At 40.5% G+C, this 20,274-nt stretch overlaps 1 protein-coding gene across 1 annotated transcript in view; it reads right to left on the bottom strand.

The window, feature by feature from the left end:
- DSCAM (Down syndrome cell adhesion molecule) overlaps positions 1–20,274 on the bottom strand; it is an 845,501-nt gene that overhangs the window by 176,732 nt on the left and 648,495 nt on the right. The window contains exons 15-16 of the mRNA XM_006886768.1: positions 10,707–10,874; positions 733–803 (exon numbers count right to left, since the gene is read on the bottom strand). Coding sequence (XP_006886830.1) covers positions 733–803; positions 10,707–10,874 — 239 coding nt within the window. The remainder of the gene's footprint in view (positions 1–732; positions 804–10,706; positions 10,875–20,274) is intronic.

The following is a 20,274-nucleotide window of genomic DNA, read 5'->3' as shown; positions in this document are numbered from 1 at the left end:
AGCTCTGTTCTGTGATAAGCTTGCGCCGGGATATCATCAGCATGCTGCTGGCTTCCTTCATTGAGAAAGTTTTGCAGTGAGAAGCACGTCAGCAGAATGAAACATGTTAAAGTGACAGTCTTCTACATTGTGGGTTAAGCTTTATCTTTCAGTGAGTAGTAATGGATAGTCAACAACACGTGCAAAAATTACACTTGGGGTAACATTGGTAAAATTGCCTTGCAAGACAGCTGGTCAACCACTCGATTTATAGAAAGGGAAATGAATGCAGGGAAGTTCCGGGGCTTTCTAGAGGACACAGCTAGTTACCCACACAGCCAGACCACCTCTCCTTGCTGCCAGCTTGTTGGGCCATCTGCCAGATAAGCTTCACCACTTAGGAAAAGCAGTTAGAAATAGTTATTGCTCAGATGAAAGCAGGGTGTGCAGTCATGGACATCCGTTTCCCTGTCTGTGTGGAGACTAGAATTCAACCAAGACTCAAAAACAAGCAAACAAAGAAACACAAAATACAATTACTGAAAATTTCACTCTATAAACACAGAACTTGACATAAAGATATATAAAATTTATTTACAGAAACTGAGTTTTAAGAAAAGAGCTTATAACTTAACTTTAAAACCTAAGAGTCTAATGCAACGTTAATATCTCAGCATCCTAACACCTAACAGAGGTGAAGTTCTCACCCCGGTAGGAACCAATAGCAGGAATCAGTGTTCTTATCTGGTTTACCTTCCAGGTGACCCTGATGCTTTGAGATGATATGGGCTCCAGGTGAACTTCCTGAGGTGGGCCATCAGGAGCTGTAGAGACCAAAAAAACCCACAAACAGGTTAGACATGTGCCCAAGAGCTGACTGAAACCTTCACAGCAATATGCAGCCCTATATACATGCCCATGTTAAAGCATAGTCACACATTCACTCACTGCTGTCGACTTGGAACCACCTTCTAGCTGATTCTGCACTGGTTTTCTGAGGCTGTGACTGGATGGGATGAGACTGCCTATCTTTCTCCCATGGAGCAGGTGGTGGATTTGAAACACCAGAGAGACACGGTCTTTGGGTTAACAGCACAACTCCCTACTGACAATTTCACAACTCCTTTGATTAAATATATATTTCCACTTTAGTGAACAAAATATTTTTTTCTTTCTTCTTAAGGAAAATGTATCTTGAGAATTATCTGTCATTGGGCTTTGTGGTGTGTTTTTTGCTGCTGTTGTTGTTTCTCACCATGGTGTTGACAAATTGTTGAACAAATCCTAAGACCACACAAGTTAAAGTAAGAAGTCATAAAAAAAAAAAGCTTGTTTCGGAAACTCTTGCTGTGATGCGTACTGAAGAGATTTCTCTTTCCCAGTGGGGTCTAGTTTAGTGATTGGGCACTGCAGGAGCTCAAGTTGCTCAGAACCACTGGAGAGGGGAAAATATTCAGGAATCTTCCACCTTTCAGTAACTTTGGTAACTTTAGTTCTATCCACAGATAGGAGAAGCAAAGAGTCTACAATTTATACTGATCTATTTCCAATGTTGTTGTTGTCATGTTGTAGAGTTAACTAAGACTCATAAGTGGCCCGATGCACAATGGATCTGAACCCTGCCCTATCCTGTGCCATCCTGACCATCTCTGACATACTCAAGCCCACTTTATAAGTCAATTCATCTTGTTGAGGACCTTCCTCTCTTTCACTGACTCTCTGCCTTTATCAGCATCATGTCCTTTTCCAAGGACTGGCCGCTCCTAAACAGTATGTCTAAAGTATGTGACATGGAGTTTTACTATCTTTGCCTCCAAGGAGCAAGCACCCTGGCTGTTCCTATTCCATATGTATTTGTCCTTTTGGCAGTCCGCGGGATAGTCAGCACTCGTCTTAGAAACATGTCTATGTCAAAAAAAAAAAGAGAGAGAGAGAGAGAGAAATATGTCTATGTCCAATAGCTGTGTGGTAAATCAGGCAATCACGGACAAATTCAGACTCTTAATAAGATGGATTTACCCAGTGGCTGCAACAATGGGCTCAAGAGCAGCAGAAACTGTGAGGGTGGCATAGGATTGGACAATGTTTCTTTCTTCTGTTGTGCACAGGATCACCGTGAGTGGGAACTAAATCAAGAGCACCTAACAACAATAGTAGTCATTTTAGAGCATCCCTGCACAATACAAATGGTTAAGCACCTGCTAATAAGAAAGGTTGGAGGTCAGAATCTACCCAGAGATGTCTCAGAAAAAAACGTGTGGCAACCTGTTTCAGAAAGCTCAGCCACTGAAAGCTGCGTGGAACACTGTGCCGATCTGACACACACGGGATCACAGTGCGGTAGAGCCAAACCAATGGATGACAACAATGTAGATTTGGAGGCTGGAGGGAAATTAACATCCTTATGGCTTCACTTACCAATAACATAGTGCTTTGTTCATATTTTCTATATAGATTTGTCTACTCTTTGAACCCATTGGGCAGGTCAGTAACATTATGATAGATGGTGAGGAGATTGAGATCATTAACAGCTTAAGTTTGCTTGGCTCCACAGTCAACGTTCTTGGTACAAGCAGTCAGGAAATTGAAAGATTAATTGCATTAGAAAAGTCAGCTGTCAGGAACCTCTCCAGAGTACTGAAGTGCAACAAACAATGTCAGTCTAGATACTAAAGTGTGCCTGATGCAGGCCATAGTCTTCGCAATTGATTGCTACGCATCAGAGAGCTGGACAGTGACTAGGGATAACTGAAAGGGATTTGATGCCTTTGAGCTGTGGTGCTGGAGAAGAGTGTTGAATATATCGTGGACTGCCAGGAGAACAAACAGGTTCATCTTAGAGAGGGTTAAGACCAGGCTGGCTTCATCTGACATACTTTGGGCATGTTACAAGGAGGGACCAGTCCTTGGAGAGGGACATCATGCTTGGAAAGGTGGAGGAACAGAGAAAGGAAGACCATTGATGAGATGGACTGATTCAATGACTAGGGGTAGCTGTGTGAGAGACAGTAAAATTGTCACAGGATAGAGCAGTTTTAGGGATATTATATAAGACCATCCATGCCTCTAAGACCACCCATGCCTTACACCCTGTTTGTACTTCCTTCAAAACACATCTGCTTGTTCATTTGGCAGTCCATGGAATATTCAAAACTTTTAGCCAACACTACAAATTAAATTCTTTAAATAACATACACATGTATATATAAGACATATAAGTCTTCTCATAAATTGTGATTTCCCCTTGTAAGTTTCTTATTTCTCCGTAAATAGAAAATTTCTATAAAATGACGATCCAAATAATACTGAATTCCTAGTGCTAAAAGTATTGAAGATTAACCATTATCTAACCATCTACTTGTCTAAATTTTAAAATCTAGTTGTTGATATTTAACGTTTACAAATTTATTTACACAATGTCAAACGGAAATCTTTCTTTTTAAAAAACCAGAATAGTTATCCTTTTATTTTTTTTCTGTAGAAGGAAAAAGCGCGATTCAAGTATTTACAATGAAACTAATTTCCAAAATAAATCCTTTCAGAAGCCAAAAACTATTCAATCTGTAAAATAGTAGTAGATAGGTTATATTTGCATTTCAAAGATTTTCACTAAGCAAGGCAAATTTTACTAATTCCCTGTGTCTGAACATACAAGGAAGGCAAGCTCCTCTTCATTGCCACAGCCCTGGTGCTCTGCACAGTCCTCTCTGGGTCCTTCCTGCAGGCTCTGCAGTGCCCTCCTGTGGACTGCCTCCTTCCTGCCTGTCCACTCTGGCTAGTCTTCCCTCTCTCTGATAGCCCCCTTGTTACATTCAATGGAGTGTGCCCTCCCTGCTGAGTCCAAGAAGTCTGCATCATCAATGAAATCTCAGTTCTCAGCTCCCAACACAAGTCCTCTTCCAATGACCAATTTCCTGACTTCAATTAGACTCTTGAGGCACACTTGATTATTATTGGACGGAACTGAATCTCTGCACTGAGAATCTCACCCAAATTTCACTTTTTAATTCCTTATTGGGACAGTGACTGAGAGTCATGGTGTAAACAGTAAAGGGCTAATAGAAATGTTGGAGGGTTAGCTCAACACCCTAGGAAGCCTGGTTCTCCCTCATACTCCAACATACATGAGGTCCCCATGAGTCAGGACGCATGCCAGCTGTTAGTGGTGAAAATGGGCAGGGGACAGTGTGTGCCAGATGGCAGTGGGTTGAGTTTTAAACCAAGCTGTCAAAGTGGGATTCAATGAAAATATAATAATTAGATGAGAACTTCAAGGTGGTGAGGGTAGAACATTCCAAACAGAATGATGACTTCCAAACTGAAAATAACTGTAATCCTGGAACCAGATAACTGGAGAAATGGGTGTGCGGTAGGCCTGGTTCTTCTTACTGGGCTCTGTACTATTTTGATGAATAATACTATTGACATTGAGCTCTAATACACACTGCTGTTAACAATTTTATTTTTCAATGCATTTGCCTTTTTTTTTCCAATCTCTTAAATCCTCTCCATAACCTCTTCCCATCAGTCTCCAGCTTTGCACCTAGGAGACCTCACCACCACTCTGACCTTCTTTCTGGGGCTGTAACGAAGGGTGATTCAGAGACCATCTAGTTATTGGCAGATCCAAAGGGAACCCAGTGGCTCTATGCCATGACCCTTCCCTAATCCTGACCTCCCATTCTCTGATGTGTCTGTGAAAACTCACCAGTTTGTCAAGGAGGCCTGCATAACTGAACTTCACTTGCCAAGGAAATGATTGGAGGAATCAGCCACTCCTAGCTCAGTCAGGGCACTCAGCGACATGTGACCTGAGGGGGCCGCTGCAGATGGGGAAGCTGGTCTTTGGTGAGGGTCAGCTGAGATGTGACATGCTGATTAGTGTCAGGGTTATCCTGGCAACACTAGGCACACTTTTAGTCCATTAAAGCGTAACCTCGCTTACTCTGACTATGTCTCCACTTACTACTGCAACTTCTCCTTCTCAGGGTGTTAAAGGTTGATGGGGTGAGTCAGGAACAGTGTGATCAACAATGTGATCTCTGCTATTTGGCTGTCCTCTGAGGTCAAGTGTATCAAATGGCATGATAATGCTTCTTGTACTTTAACATAAAAATAAACTGAACATTGCAGAGTTGGAATAACATTATTTTCTGACATTAGACGAATGTGTTCTGTAAATAACAATAATCTCGTCTTCAAAAAGTGCTGCAACAGACATAGCAAGAATCCAAAGCTCAAATGCCCATGGAGGCAGTGTCTAAGTCAGAATATTTGAAACAAAGAAACCTGGAAGGAGTAAATCACAAACAAATCTGAATGCTAGGAGATCCAGAAACATTAAGGTAAAAGCACAAACACATGAGACGCCAGAGAGGAAATTGATTAAGATTTGTGGGTTACCAGTGGTCTTTGTCACATCTCATTTTTTTCTAAAAAAATACATTCCTTCATATTTGTAAAAATGATTCTTAGCTCAAAGCTGTACACAAACAAGGCAGGTTTTGCCCATGGGCTGTAGCTGGCTGAACCCTGACTGAAACAAGCAAGGGGAAGGGGCCATTATTAATAGGATGATACAGTCAGCTATATAAATGTATTTGAACTGTGATGTCAGTGAATACTTTTGACTCTAAACAAATCAGTCTTGAAAAAAAGGTAACCAAATATTGCTCATATGCTAAGATATTGAGCTTTTGGGGGCTTTTAAAAACACATCTTCTCTGGATGGCTCATCAGGAAGAACTAATCACTAGAAAAGGACAGCCTAGTTGTCAAGGACCAATGACAATTAGTGCCATCTTCAGTGAGAAGCACTGACACAAGAGTCACAACAAGGGACGTGCACATGCAATCAGTCGTGACGGTGACACAGAACCAGGACATGTTTCATTCTGTTACAAGTAACGTCACACTAACAACCACAACAATGAGTAGCTGTCACATACTTAGCTCCAGCTGGTTATTCTGGGTGAGAACCCAAGAGGAGCTTAAAATTTATAAATTGATAGGAAATTTCAAAACGTTTAAAACTGAGAACTAACTGAAGGATACATGCTTCTACATCAGATCTACTGTGGTTTACACTGTATGATCTGAAACATGTTCGCCCTGTTTCAGAACTAGCTTAGAAAACTGTAGGCTGAGGGGTCAGACACTTCCTGTCATTGATTCCTGCCTTCAACCCTTCCTCTATCTTCTAGCTCTACACATCACCTTTCTCTACTTCTTTTAAAATGAAGTACTCCAACACATTCAATGTGGACTGTAACCACAGTGTATTTTTTCACCACCCCCCCATACACATACTGCTCAAGATCACATACATTCTAAAAGTAACTTTTGAAGCATGTTTATGAACATCTAATCCACATATACTGAGCTACTTTCCTGACATATAAAACACACGTAGTAGAAATATGAGAAGCACATCATTCTTGGTGTTGAGGGATCACAGGGTAACTCAGGACACAGAGTCTATGGAAAATTGATGATAGACCTATTTGGAATATTATTGCTTTTTAATTTTTGACTCATGTACTTTTAACTTGTTAGTTACATTTGTGTCTTCTAGGCTGCAACACTTCCATGATACATCTTCAAGGATATGAACATGTACGGCTAAGCACAATTGATAACAGTGCATCTAAATTCCAAAATCAATCTCCATAATAGTCTATGTGTTTCCTACTGCCAAAGGGGCCCTTTAGAGTAGTGAGAGAAGATCTTCACCCTGAAACCTACAGCGTCCCTTTCTAGCAGGAAGTAGCTAAGAGAATACGCCATCCCCTTTTCCTTAAGAATCAGGGTGAAGTCTCTCTCAAGGAGGAGTGATAGGGAATGGCAAGGGACACACTGACAAAGGAGATTAATCAGAACTGGCTTTGACAAGCACTGTGGCAATTGGACAATTAAAACAGACTTACAAGGGGGGAGAAAAAGAAGAATGAACTGGGGAGGAGGGTAGAGAAAATAGTGTAACAATGAATGAATGAAAACCCAAAACCTCTGTAAATGTTCATTAAAATTAATAAAATTTAATAATTAAAAAAAAAAGCTATTGCCAGAAGGACATATCCTGTGTGTGCTTTGGGAAGGAGACACAAATCCTATTCAAGGAGACTGGAAATGGCATCACAAGCACCCAGGGAGGGAGCACCTTTGTCCTAACTTTGAATGGAAGAATGTTGACAGGGAATCACAGGGGCTCTGAGTGAGTCATTTACAGACACATGAGGGAGAATACACATGCAGAGCAGCAGGGAGTGTGGTCCTGTTGGGAGGGCATCACTGCACTGGGGGACTTTGCGGGTGACTCCCACAGTAGTTTAAGTCTCACAAACTCATTTTCTTGGTCAAGTGGTGAGATATGGCCTCAGATTGCTGACAACTGGGCATCACATTCATAAAAATGAATCTGTTCACAGATTTTGGACGCTTCTATCTGAGCATGCCCAGTGCCTGAGAGATGATCACTTTTTATTTTGGTGATGGGCAAGAAGGCTGGAAAAAGGCCATCTCAACATGACTGTAGTTGCTAAAAGATACACTTTCAGGCAGCAGCAGCCACTGCAGGCTATTCTTATTAAGATGCCCTTTGTGAGGGTTGCTGGACTCTAGTCTACCTGAGTCATTATGGGAGAATGCTTTTTGGATTGCAGTCACGCAAACCAAGACAAGGCAAATTCTGCTCTGTAGATTTACAAAGATTGTTCCTTTCCTTGCACTCTTCCTTGGCTTGCCTGAGTAAAAAATGAAAGAGGCCGTGGTGGGTGACTACCAGCACCAGGTATCCACAAATCTAAAACCTCACCCAGAGCTGAGGAGGAGATTGCTGCGTCTGTCTGCAGAGACGCTAGGCAGCAGCACTGCAGCTTTGCTCCAGGAATGGCTGGTCACCTGGCCTCCTGGCTGGGGAGGAAAACGCTGCCATGGCAACTGCCAGCTGCAGTGCAGGTCAGAGGAAACAAGAAAAAAAAAAAAGCAGCAGTCACAGCATTAAGAACAGCAAGAAAACAACAGCAAAATGCACCACCAGGGAAATACAGTTATGCTGAGAAGGTTGTTGAAATGAGGCTGGGTCTGATAAGGGGATTAACCAGAAAGGAGAAAGTATGTGTGTGGATGGAGTCAAGATGATTGTGAGTGGAAGGCTGAAGAAAGCTGCTCCTTCCAAATAACCACAATAATGAAACTCCACAAAGCTTACTGGTTATTTTAGCAATTCTCAGTGGTACAGAGTTAGCCATCTTGGTTACAATGGAAAGGTTAGAGACTTGAATTTACCCAGAGCCAGAAGAAAGGCTGAATCTTTCAAAAGTCAGTCACTGAAAACCTTTTAAGTACATGTTGTTGTATATCATAGAGTCAAAACCGACCCATAGCTGACGCTCCAGTGGGTTTTTAGATGCAGTTAATAGCTCGGGCGGAGATAACCCCTCCTTCTCCCGCATATAGGAATTATTAAATTGGCATATGTTTTGTTGTACATATTTTTACACAGTTTAAATAAAATCCAAAACACACAAATATACCCCTATGGAGCACAGTTCTATTCTGACACAGTGTCACCAGGATCGGTGTCAACTCTTCAGAAATGATATTTTTTAGAGGGTTTTTGTAAAAATAAACAATGGTGGATTTTTAAAGGAGCCTATTAAGACTTATTTGCCACTTAGTTCTGAGACATTAAAAGAAATTTTAGAGCTTGGAGCCTTAGCTTTTTCCAACTACTAAATAAATTTATTAAATGTCACCCTCCCCTATTTTATGTATTTTAAGTGATAAATACTATAACCAAGTATCAGAAGCAAGTTCACATTCAGACTTTTAAGCATAAAACTATCTAAAAACCGATGCTTGAAAATAATTTTCATTATAGAACACAACATGGACTGTCAAAAGAACAAACAAATCTTTCCGGAAATGCATCCAGAATGCTCCTTAGAAGCAAGGATGGTGAGCCTTTTTCTCACACATTTTGGACATGTTACGAGGAAGGACCATCCTAGAGAAAGACATCATGCTTGATTAAGTCATGGTCAGTAAAAGCAAGGAAGCTGCTCAATGACATGAACTGACACACTGGAGTAACAAGGGGCGTAAGCACAGCAGTGATTGTGACGACGTAGTAAGACAGGCATCACTTCGGTTATACATTGCTGTACGGTTGCTTTACATAAGAAACAGTTCAACGGCACCTACAACGAAAGTGTTGACACACAGGCACTTTTTAGCAGTTTGGAGAGAACCTATTTTAACATGTGTTAAACATATTTCTTTGAGGGAAACTTAGGAGATATATAAGTCAAAGAGAAAATACATTATTTTTGTAATTTTGTGATTATTTTTTATGTTCTAATCAAGCAATCCCAGTTTCCAGTTCGTGGAGAATTAACATAAGCAAGTTTGGAAGGAAGGTTGAGGTACTGGATACTCATCACAGTCATCACAGTGATGTTTATAATAGTGCAATATCAAAACAGCTTATATAGCTAAAAACATAGGATGTGTTAAATAAACTGTAGAACACACCATTACAATGTGTTGGAAAGTATTTAAGATATATATAGATATATATGTAGATGTAGATATAGATATAGAGATAGATAGATAGATAGATAGATAGATAGATAGATAGATAGATAGATAGATAGATAGATATAGATATATCTCAGCATTGTCTTTTTGGAGTACAATTGACGAAGGTAACGGAGAACCACAAGTGGGAACGTTAGTCAAGGACAAGCTGTTATCAAAGTTGAAAGCTAACTGTAAAGGGATTCTCGGGTCTCTGGAAACGATAATCACCTCAGTCATGTTGGTGGTGAAGCAGGATTAAAGGATGCAACCTCTCAAGATCACTGCAGTAGGTACTGCCTGGTCGGCAGAGATTGCAGGAAAAGAGGGCAGGCTTCAGGGCCAGACTTGCCTCTCCTCCAAGAACTGAGCCAGGTCTTGATTCCTTATGTTTCCTTCCTCAAAGAAGCCCATAGGTGTTTGCTTTCCCCTCTCCTGAAAGGAGGTCGGTTGATCTCCAGCTTGCACCATTCCCTGCCTTGTCACCTAGTCCTCCACAAACAGGTTCATTTCATTTCCTGACAACCCATAAGGACTACAGGGCTAAAGAACATATGCCTCCATCTGTATGCGAACACGCATGTGCAAAGATGTGATGAAACAGGTCCCAAAGACTGTTTACTAGGTTACACCCAGACATTCACAGGTTTGCATTAGGTGGTTAAATGCAGTTCTTACTTTCTTTAAAACATCTATCTACAGTCTCAAAATATTTTAATACCTTAAACAAATTACTTTGGAATAGAGGGAAAGCACAATATAGTTTATTAAAAATATTAAAATCCTTAAAATCGCCAACACAACTTTGCAGTCAAGCCCTTCTCTCTACCTTGGTTTTCCAGAGTCATGAAATAAAACTCTCTTGCAATTGGATTCATGTATTCAAATGAAGTAATTATAAAGTGAACACGATGCTTATAATATCACGAGATTTCTAGTCCCATATATCTTTCTTTAACTCTGGCATATTAAAACCTTGAACGTAATTCTATTTGAAGAGCAATGTCTGTGATTTTTACAGGACACAGAACTATGGAGAACACTCATCACAGTATTCCTCCGAGAGGCCAATACAGGGTTCTGCATGCAATCATTGGGGAGCCCCAACAGTGAGCTCCAGAGCCGGACGTGTGCCGGGCCAGGCGTACCTGCCTCGTCCGCCGTGATGGTGAGCTCGTTGCTGGGCTCGCTCTTGCCGATCCGGTTCTTGGCATACATGCGGATGCTGTAGGTGGAGGAAGGGTGGATATCAATGATGGTGGCCGAGTTCAGCTGAGGGGAAACATCTTTGGTTCTCTGAGCAGAATCCCAGGAGTCTTTTGGGTTTTGTTTTTCAAAAAAGAAGAAATAGAGACGTGAGTTTTTTTCCTCTGCCTTTGAAAATTTGCAAGTAGGAATTACACACACACACACACACACACACACACACACACACACACACAGAAAGAAAGGAGAGAAAGAGAAATGTCAACTCAAAGTGAATTTTTAATATAATATCCCCAGTTCTCCAGCAAAGTTCACCCGCAGTGGGGGGCCAGCCCCCAGTCATTTTCCACAATGAGAGATGGAGTTGAGAGGTTCAGTGGAAATACAGAACAGGCAGATTTAAAATGTTCACTAGAAAACACGTGCTGGAGACATCAGTAAAATGGATAACAGCTACTTCTAAGTACACACTGTATAAGATTTTATGAATTATGTTTTTAATAACCTCTGTATCTATGTGCCATCTTTCCCCCCCACCCCTTGTTCTAAACAATACTTAAAAATTATGAAAAGTCTTGTTATATCTGGTAAGAAGGTTTCTTTACCAAATGCAAGATGATAAAATGAATATTTACTACAGCTATTTTTACTGTAGATTAAAACAAGAATATTTCCTACAGATACCACCAACAGTCTCCAGGATATACAATACTTACCAACTATATTTATCAATTTTCAGGGTTTTTTGCATCACATAGCCCCTAATCTGTAAGTGGACAGATTTTTTTTGTTTGGTTTTTGTTTGTTTGTTTTTAAAGAGCTAATTTTAACCACAGCACATGCCTTGTTTGGGGAGCTATCATGAAGTCAGTGGCAATGTACTTGCTGATTTTCAGACTTCAGCTAAGGATGAGAATGTCCATTGATGCATTTTATTTCAGAAAGAGTCCAGGCACTTGTTGATGAGGAAATGGGAGGTGGGGAAGCTCCTAACAATAAACAATTTGACCTTTAGTCTAGGCTCCTGAAAGTAAGACCATATCTGAAGCCATTGAGGGCTGATTAGACCAAGAAAATCTGTCTGGAAGCCCAACTGGTAATTAACTCTCAGGACACGAGGCCATTTACCACACTAAGGTGAAAGGCCTTTAGAAGTCGGAGATTTGATGGAGCTCCTTGTGTGGTAGAAGTGAACACATGATCTTAGGACAGTAAATGTATCCCCTGGTGAAATAGAGCATGGCCATTCTGTGCCTACATCTCTTCCAGATGGTTTTAAATATGTGTCTCCCTGCTAGACTAAAGACAGCTTCTCCCTTGATGTTTTTTTAGTTGTTCCAACTCTTTATGGGACATGAAAAACAGAAAGGACTAACACCCAGTGGCCTAGCCCTGGACGAATTAGAATGAGAGAGGGGAGGGAAAGAGAAGAGACCAGTGCTTGCTAACCTTGTGCCAAATGACTAGGGATGAGAGAAAGAGGAGTTGGTTTGTGCTTATCAGGCCTGGCGAATGCAGTTGACAGAAAGAGATGCTTTGACATATAAGGTCTGAACTGATCAGGGAAGGGCTATAGTAGGGAGTATGCATGTGGAGTGGGATTGGAAAGCTAGAGGATTGGTGAAATAGAGGAGATAGTGATCTATCAACAAGATGAACTGACATAATGATTTTAAAAATGGGCTTCAGCATTGTGGGGATCATAATGACAGTGCAGGATAGGGCAAGGCTCCTATCTGCTATTCGTAGGATCGATATGAGTTGTATTCAACTCAGCAGCATATAATACCACCACCACCAAAGCTGCCATCACAGTACAATAATTTTAGACCCCTTGAAATGGTTTGCTACACGAGATCTGGTCAAGAGATGGTTATGGAAGACCAAAGTTCTCTTTGAGATAGTGGACAAAGCCAATGCTGATACATTCCCACACTCCCCAGAGTTCTAGTTCTCTTCCAAGGTGAGCAACATACTTGTGTTTCAGTTGTTTACTGTATTCCTGGTGAACTCTAAGCTCCATCTGGGCAGGGACCATGCTTGCCTTGTCCTGTTCTGTACCTCCAAGGCTAGCATAGTGTCTGACATACATAGCAGACAAAAAGGAAGGCATGTGTAAAGAGTAAGGAGAAAGTATCAAGATTTCAGAGTCTTCTGAATCCTACTCTCTTTTTTCACAAAAAGATATGCATTGTAGCCATAAATGCAAGAGCTTTTCTGGATTTGTCGGAAAACAATAGAGCATAATGATTGCCTTTGAATGCTTTGTTATTGTTGTTGTTAGGTGTTGAGTCAAGTACAACTCAGCAATCTTATGAGCAACAGATCTGAACCCTGTCCTATTCTGTGCCATCCTCACAATCTCTAACACACCCCCACTGCTGTAGTCACTGTGTCAATCTACCCAGTTAGGGGTCTTGCTCCCCTTCACCATCCCTCTACACTCACAAGTATGCTGTCCCTCTCCAAGGAAGAGCCTTACCTAGCATCAAGTCCAAAATATGTGAAACCAAGTTTTATCATCTTTGCCTCCAAAGAGCACTCTGGCGGCACCTTCTCTAAGATATGCCTGTTTTTCTTTTGGCAGTCCATGGGATGTTCAGTGAATGCTCTAATTTAAGAAAGTTTCATCTAAGGCAAAGGTTATTGAGAATGGAAGAACATTCATTCCAGGGGAGAAAATCTAAAGATGAAGAAGAGAACCAATAGAGGACAAAGAAAGGAAGGGAATTTTGTTCCAATAAAGAGCACATAATGATGAGCTTTGTCCATCCTCCCAAAAGAGCCAGGCATACTAGACAGGATAGTTAGGACAACAGGGAGGAACTACATGTACTGCAATGTACAGAGAAGCTTGCTTATTAGAACAAAATGGAGGAGACTTCTTGTGGTGACTTATCGCTCTTACCAGGACGGTATGGAAGCTTCTGACTAGGACAGTATGGAAGCTTCTGACCAGGGTGGTATGGAAGTTTCTGGTACTGGTAGGGCCAATGAAGACAGGCTTGTATTCACTGGAGTATATATCTGGGAATAGCTGAGAGCCTCCTGAAGAGGTATATTAATATCCACTGGCTGCCTCCACCACTCACCAATTCTCATGAGTATGAATAACTCATGTGGGAAGACCAAGGCAGGAAGACTTTGGCAAGAAGCCAAAGGTCCTAGAGGAAGGGACATGTTTCACTGTTTCTTCCTTGTAATAAGATTTTTTTTTTAAATGAAAAAGATGGTATCAATTATCATGGCTTCTAGAGAATGAATTAAAACATCAGGTTGAATTTTTAGTTATATGTCAAGGGGATGATGAAAAATATGTTATTACGAAGGATTTTAAAGTGAAAGAAGGAAGAGAAAGTATAGTTAAAGCCACTCTGGGAAATGATACGGCCTGGAAGGAAAAGTAAAACAAGGAAATGACCTGGGAGAATAGAATTGGAATATAACTCCAAGTGTGACTTTTGAGCTCCTCGGCTGATGGGCAAATAGGCAGATCCTGGGTCACAAACACTGGGTACTTGAAAACATAACAGTGGGATTTAAAAAATTTCACACAGAGATTCTGAGACATTGGTAGGGTGGGATTGAAATGTGAAATATCAAGAACACATCACATACAGAACCAAGAAGCCTTTTGGTTTATAAACAAAACTGTATCCTATGTCATTTTTATATTATTTTCCTAATCTTTTTTCAACATAAAGCTCTATTGAAAAACTCAAATAGCTTTTGAACAATGCCGTTTTAAAGCACATTTCAACAGATGTAATAATAACTGACGAAGATACTGTAAAACTACTTACTGATAATATTCACAATTTTAAAATAAATATGAGTAGAATATAGAGTAAAAAAAATGTACACTACAAAATCCAGAAACATGAAGATAAAAAGCATGAACTGAGAGTTCAGATCAGAATCCAAACAGGAGGGAGGAGAGTGAAATTTCTGGGGAATTTATTATAGGCTCCCAGGCCCAGAGAGCAAAGGTAGCCTAGAGGAGGGCGCTCATAAACACACTTAGCGAAGTGTTTATTTACTAAGGTGGGGGCTGGGTAAAAACATCCAGCAGGCAGGGTGAGGCTCCCAATGACCAGCATGCAAAGTGATACCAGAAGCTCTGGGATGTCAGGAACGAAAGGAAGGATGATGGTTACAGAAGTCCAGACAGGGCTTGATGTCAGCATGAATCCATTTATCTACTGAGTAGAACTGCTCCATGAGTTCATGTGTCTCTGGAGTGAAATTGCTCCACAGGTATTTTTAGGCTGTGATCTTTTGAATGCAGATAACCAGGTCTATCTTCCCAGGAACCTCTGGGTAGGTTTGAACTATCAACGTTTCAACTGATAGTCATGCTCTAAATCACAGTGGGTAGAGAAATAATAAGGAGTCCTGGCAGCGTAATGGTTAATCTTTTTGCTACTATTCTGTAAATATTACAGACAAGAAAACCTTAAAAAGCATTTCTACCCTGTCACATGGGTCAAAAATTAACTCAGTGACAAATAACAATTATTTCAGTGTCTGTGGCTTATTTCAGTGCTAGGATGAACTATATTTTACTATGATAAAGTATAGATACCCAATAGCATTTTCCCCCATCTCTACATGCAAAGGACTGCCATTGTTTGTGTAGAAGTTAAAAATAAATAGGCTACTTCTCAATTTGATAGTTTTTAAATAACCCAAGACAGAGTGCTCATTTGAAAAGTACTGCCACAGTGGTTACACATGGGCTCCTCCTTGGTACCTTAATTTCCTCATCTGTAAAATAAAACTAACAGCAATTTTTGCTTCATCAAGTTGTTGTGATTGGCATATGAGTTCAATTCATATAAAAAAATCGGGGATGGGGCCTGGTACCTTTTAGTGTTGGCAATTGTTATTTTAACATTGGGTTGTTCCACATTCCTGATGTACTCGATGCTTTTGCAGAATTCAATCTTAGAGTCACTAAGAGCACTGGCCTCAATACCTGATGCTACAGGGTCTGCCTGGACAGAGGTAGGGCACCTTCTGCCTCAGAAACTTTCTGCTGTTCCGGGCTACCCAGTCAAAAACACACCTCTGTTTGCTTTTGAAGGCACAATGGGCCTTGTTTCTATGCATATGTTGCAAGTGGGATTGAGGGAAGATGAGGGCTCAGCCCTGGAGTTCCTCTCTGCAAAATGTCGTTGAGCACTTTGAATCTGAATCAACTCAAACCTGATCCAGCTTTCACAAACTGAAAATCAAGCTAGAGGAGAATGCCCAGCTTTCTCCCATGGAGCAACTGGTGAATTTGAACCACATACCCTTGGCTTGGCAGCACAATTCCTTACCACTAAGCCACCAGAGAAGTCAAAATAGAGTTTATAGTGGGATCTGCTGAGTCTTGAACTATGTTTCCTGGACAGAAACTATTGGGCATTGACTGACCTTGGCATTGTCCTCCCTATATGATCAGCCAGTCTTGGTCTGGCCTTGGCTCCTGACTCCTTAAGGAAGTCATTACCTTCACCTATCAACAGCAGTCATAGGAAAGTTGCTTAATTTTGCTCCTGGTATGACATCAAGAGTAATTCCATTGTTGTTTAATTTTTATTGCTTATTTCTGATTCATTATCATCATTCTGTAATTGTTCTTGTTCTCTTTATGAATTTCTGAGGCCTCTCAAGATAAATCAAGCCATCACAGAAGCCTGCCTTCTTGCACTCTAGAGTATAGGCCCACCTTGTATGAGTCCCTTCATCACCACTGAGCTGTGGCACATTCACAGTGGCACAACCATGCAGACCAGGATCAGAGCAATAGGGTTCAGATTTATCCAACTTAGCTACTTTCATCATAGCTGGGAGATGCTGAATAAGTCATGATGAATATCTGCTTTTATAATCCCTTACTTGTTGATAATAATATAGTTTTAGAAATTTCTGAAACTGATTCCTTAGTGTTGATTCTGGTTCATTTCAACTACATGTATGTCAGAGTATATTACATAGGGTTTTCAACAGTTCATTTTTTAAGAAGCAGATCATTAGGTCTTTCTTCAGAGGTACCTCTGGGTGAACTGAAGCTTTCTTTTAGGAATTGAGCAATGTCGAGGACACAAAACAAAGGGAAGAATGACGCAGTTAAAGATGAAACATATGATATCAAAGAGCAGCTGGAGATCACAAAGTAAAATATTTAAACAAAATGTGCAAAGATCTGGATTCAGAAAATCAGAAGGAGAGAACTTGTTCAGCATTTTTCAAGCTGAGAGAAATGAAGAACAAATTCAAGCCTTTAGTTGCAATACTTAAAGATGCCATGGGAGGTATATTGAAGGATCCAGGAAGCATCAAAAGAAGATGGAAGAAATGCATAGAGTCACTATACCAAAAGGAATTGGCTGACGCAGAACCATTTCAGGAAGTAGGATATGATCAAGAACCAACAGTAATAAAAGAAAGAAGTTCAAGCTTCAAGGAAGGCATTGGGGGAAAACAAACAAAACAACCCCAACCAAACCAAAACCAAAACCAAAACACTAAGCTTTGCCTAATCAATCTAAGCCATGGTGTTTTCAATTATTTTTATACATCTGAAAGTTGGACAATGACTAAAGATGATAGAACAAGAATTAATGCCTATGAATTGTGGAGTTGGAGAAGAGTATTGTCTATCTTGTAGACTTCCAAGAGAACAAGTCTGTCCTGGAGAAAGGAAAACCAGGGTGCTCTTTGGAGGCAGGAAAATAGACTCTATCTCACATACTTTGGGTATGTTGTAAGAAGGGGCCAATTTTTGGAGAAGGACATCATGCTTGAAAAGATGGATGGTCCATCGAAGAGAGGAAGACCCTCAACCAGATGGATTGACGCAATTATTATATAAAGGGCTCAACTGTACTCAGAGATGGTGAGGACGGCCCAGGATAGAGCAAAGTTCAAAGTCATTATTTATAGGGTCACTATGACTCATAGTTGACTTTAGGGTGCATGATGATGACAACATCAGATAGTACCGGTATCATCCATTTACTGGCAAGAAGCTATGCTGCAATTCCAAATTAGTTCAAATCCACCAGCTGCTCCATGGGAGAAAGATATGCAGTCTCCTCCCATGTAATTTTCTGCTCCTGAAAATGCACTGGAGAGTCAGTTATGGCTCAGTTCTCACTCAACGGTACTCAACAAAACGATATTAATAATATAGTAATATGATATAGTAATAGCATAGAATACCAGAAAAAAATGTTTACTTGTGTTTTATTGATTATGAAAAGGCATCTGACTAGGTAAATTACAACAAATTATGGATAACATTTAGAATCTCAGGATATTTATGCACATGTAAAATTTATACATAGACCAAGAAGCAACTGTCTGAACAGAGAAAAGGAACACTGCATGCTTTACAATCAGGAAAGGTGTGCTTCAGGGTTGTATCTTTTCTCCATACCCATTCAATCTGTATGTTAATAAAATAATTTGAGAAGCTTGAATATAAAAAATAATGTGGTACCAGAATTAGAGGACGACTCATCAACAACCTGTGTTATACAGATGACACAACTTTGCTTGCAGAAAGTAAATAAGATTTAAAGCACAGACAATATAAGAGAAAAGATTATTCAATATGGGTCACAATTGAACCTTAAGAAAGCAAAAATCCCCATCACTGGACCAATTAAGCAATATAATTATAGATGGAGAAAAGTTTGAAGTTGTGAATGATTTCATTTTACTTGGATCTACAGTCAACATCCATAAGAGCAGCAGTCAAGAAATCAAAAGACATGCTGCATTGAGGAAATCTACCGTTAAGGACCTCTCCCAAATTCTAAAGAGCAAGGATATCAGTTTAAAGACTAAGATGGGCCTGGGCCAAGTCATGAAATTTTAAATTACTTCCTATGTATCCGAAAGTTGCATAATGAATAATGAAGACTGCTAAAGAATTAATGCCTTTGAATTGTGGCATTGACAAAGAATATTGAATATACCTGATACTGCCAAGAGAACAAATAAATCTATCCTGAAGGAACTTCAACTAGAGTGTTCCTTACAGGAAAGGATGGTGAAACTTGATCTCATTTACTTTGGGCATACTTTCAGTAGGAACCAATCCTTAAAGACAATTTGATGGGAAAGTAGAAGCTCAGAGATAAAAGAAGACGTCAACTAAATGGATTGGCATAGAGACTAACGTGATGGGCTTGAGCATAACTGAGATCATGAAAATAGTGCAGATAGGGTAAATTTGAGATCTGTTGTTCATAGGGTTGCTATGAAACGAGTTATTGTTCACTGGAAGGCACCTAACAATAACAACTATATGCAGTTACTATGCTAGGTTCTTTATCACATTCAGTACTCACATTAACCCTGAGAGATGAAATATTTATGGCTAGGAAGACATTTTATTGCTCAGAGGTGGTGAGGTTTATTTAAGATTTACTTAAAAATCACTATGTCTCTATGCCACAAGGTGGAACTACCATCAGAGATATTTAGAGGGAATAAGAGGTCAGAGTGTATTGGTTGGAGGTGGCTGGGATGGGATGTCTCTAACTCAAGCTAGGGCTTTCAGAGGCCTGTACAGGCTAGATCATTTGCATGACAGGACACAAGAATCTTTTGTGTCTTCTTATTGCCATTATGGCCACCTTGGACTTCACCAGGCCAGAGCGAGCCAAGGCTGCCCACCCAGCCTAGGATCTGAAGCTGGGGAGTTAAGTGAAGTCCCACGGTTGTGTGTGATACCTAGAGCAGCCAGTGCCTGCACCAGTGTAGAGATTTGATGCATCCAGTAAATCATTCAAGCCCGCTTTCATGATGTAGACCATGGACTCAGTCAATAATAATAATGTGCTACTAAATGCTGCGATGTTCCTTCACATGGCTTGTACTCCACTATTAACTAAAAAGGGAGCTCTGGTGGCTTAGTCTGTAGACAGTGGTGCTGCTCACCCAAAAGCTGTAACCCTATGTTGGTTTGAACACCTCCAATAGCTCTAAAGGAAAAAGACAGGCTACCTCCTCCATTGCGATTTACAGCCTCAGAAACCCAAGTCAGGTACAAGCTGATGGATGATGTTTCAAGCCTGCCCAGAGCTCATAAGAAAGGCCTCATAATTTACTCTTGAAAATCAATCACTGAAATCCCTATAAAGTACAGTTCCCCTCTGCCATACTCATAAAGCCTCCATGGGTAAGAATCAATTCTCTAGCAACTGGTTTGGTCTTAAGGAAATACTCTGTGCTACCATGAGGTCCTTAGGCAGAGATCAACTTCTGTTTCAGAGCCAAAGCTCCAGCAGATAACAATGTTCTAGGTACTTGGCACTGGGAAGTGACTCAACGCATGTCTGTTAAAATGAATGAAATAGCACAAGCTCTGAGGGCAATGTTAAAGCGGTGACCAAGTCTCCTTCTTGCCAATGACTAAAGTACTTATGGTCTGTGTCCTGGTAGGACAGTCATGGCACTTTCTCTCTCCGCTGTGAAGCCTAATTCAGGAGTGGCTCACCTCTCAGGAAT

Source organism: Elephantulus edwardii, unplaced genomic scaffold, assembly GCF_000299155.1.
Source record: "Elephantulus edwardii isolate Elephantulus edwardi_28Jun2011 unplaced genomic scaffold, EleEdw1.0 scaffold00051, whole genome shotgun sequence".
NCBI lineage: Eukaryota > Metazoa > Chordata > Mammalia > Macroscelidea > Macroscelididae > Elephantulus > Elephantulus edwardii.
Note: the sequence above shows the minus strand (reverse complement) of the source record. Positions and strands in the feature narration are given on the sequence as shown.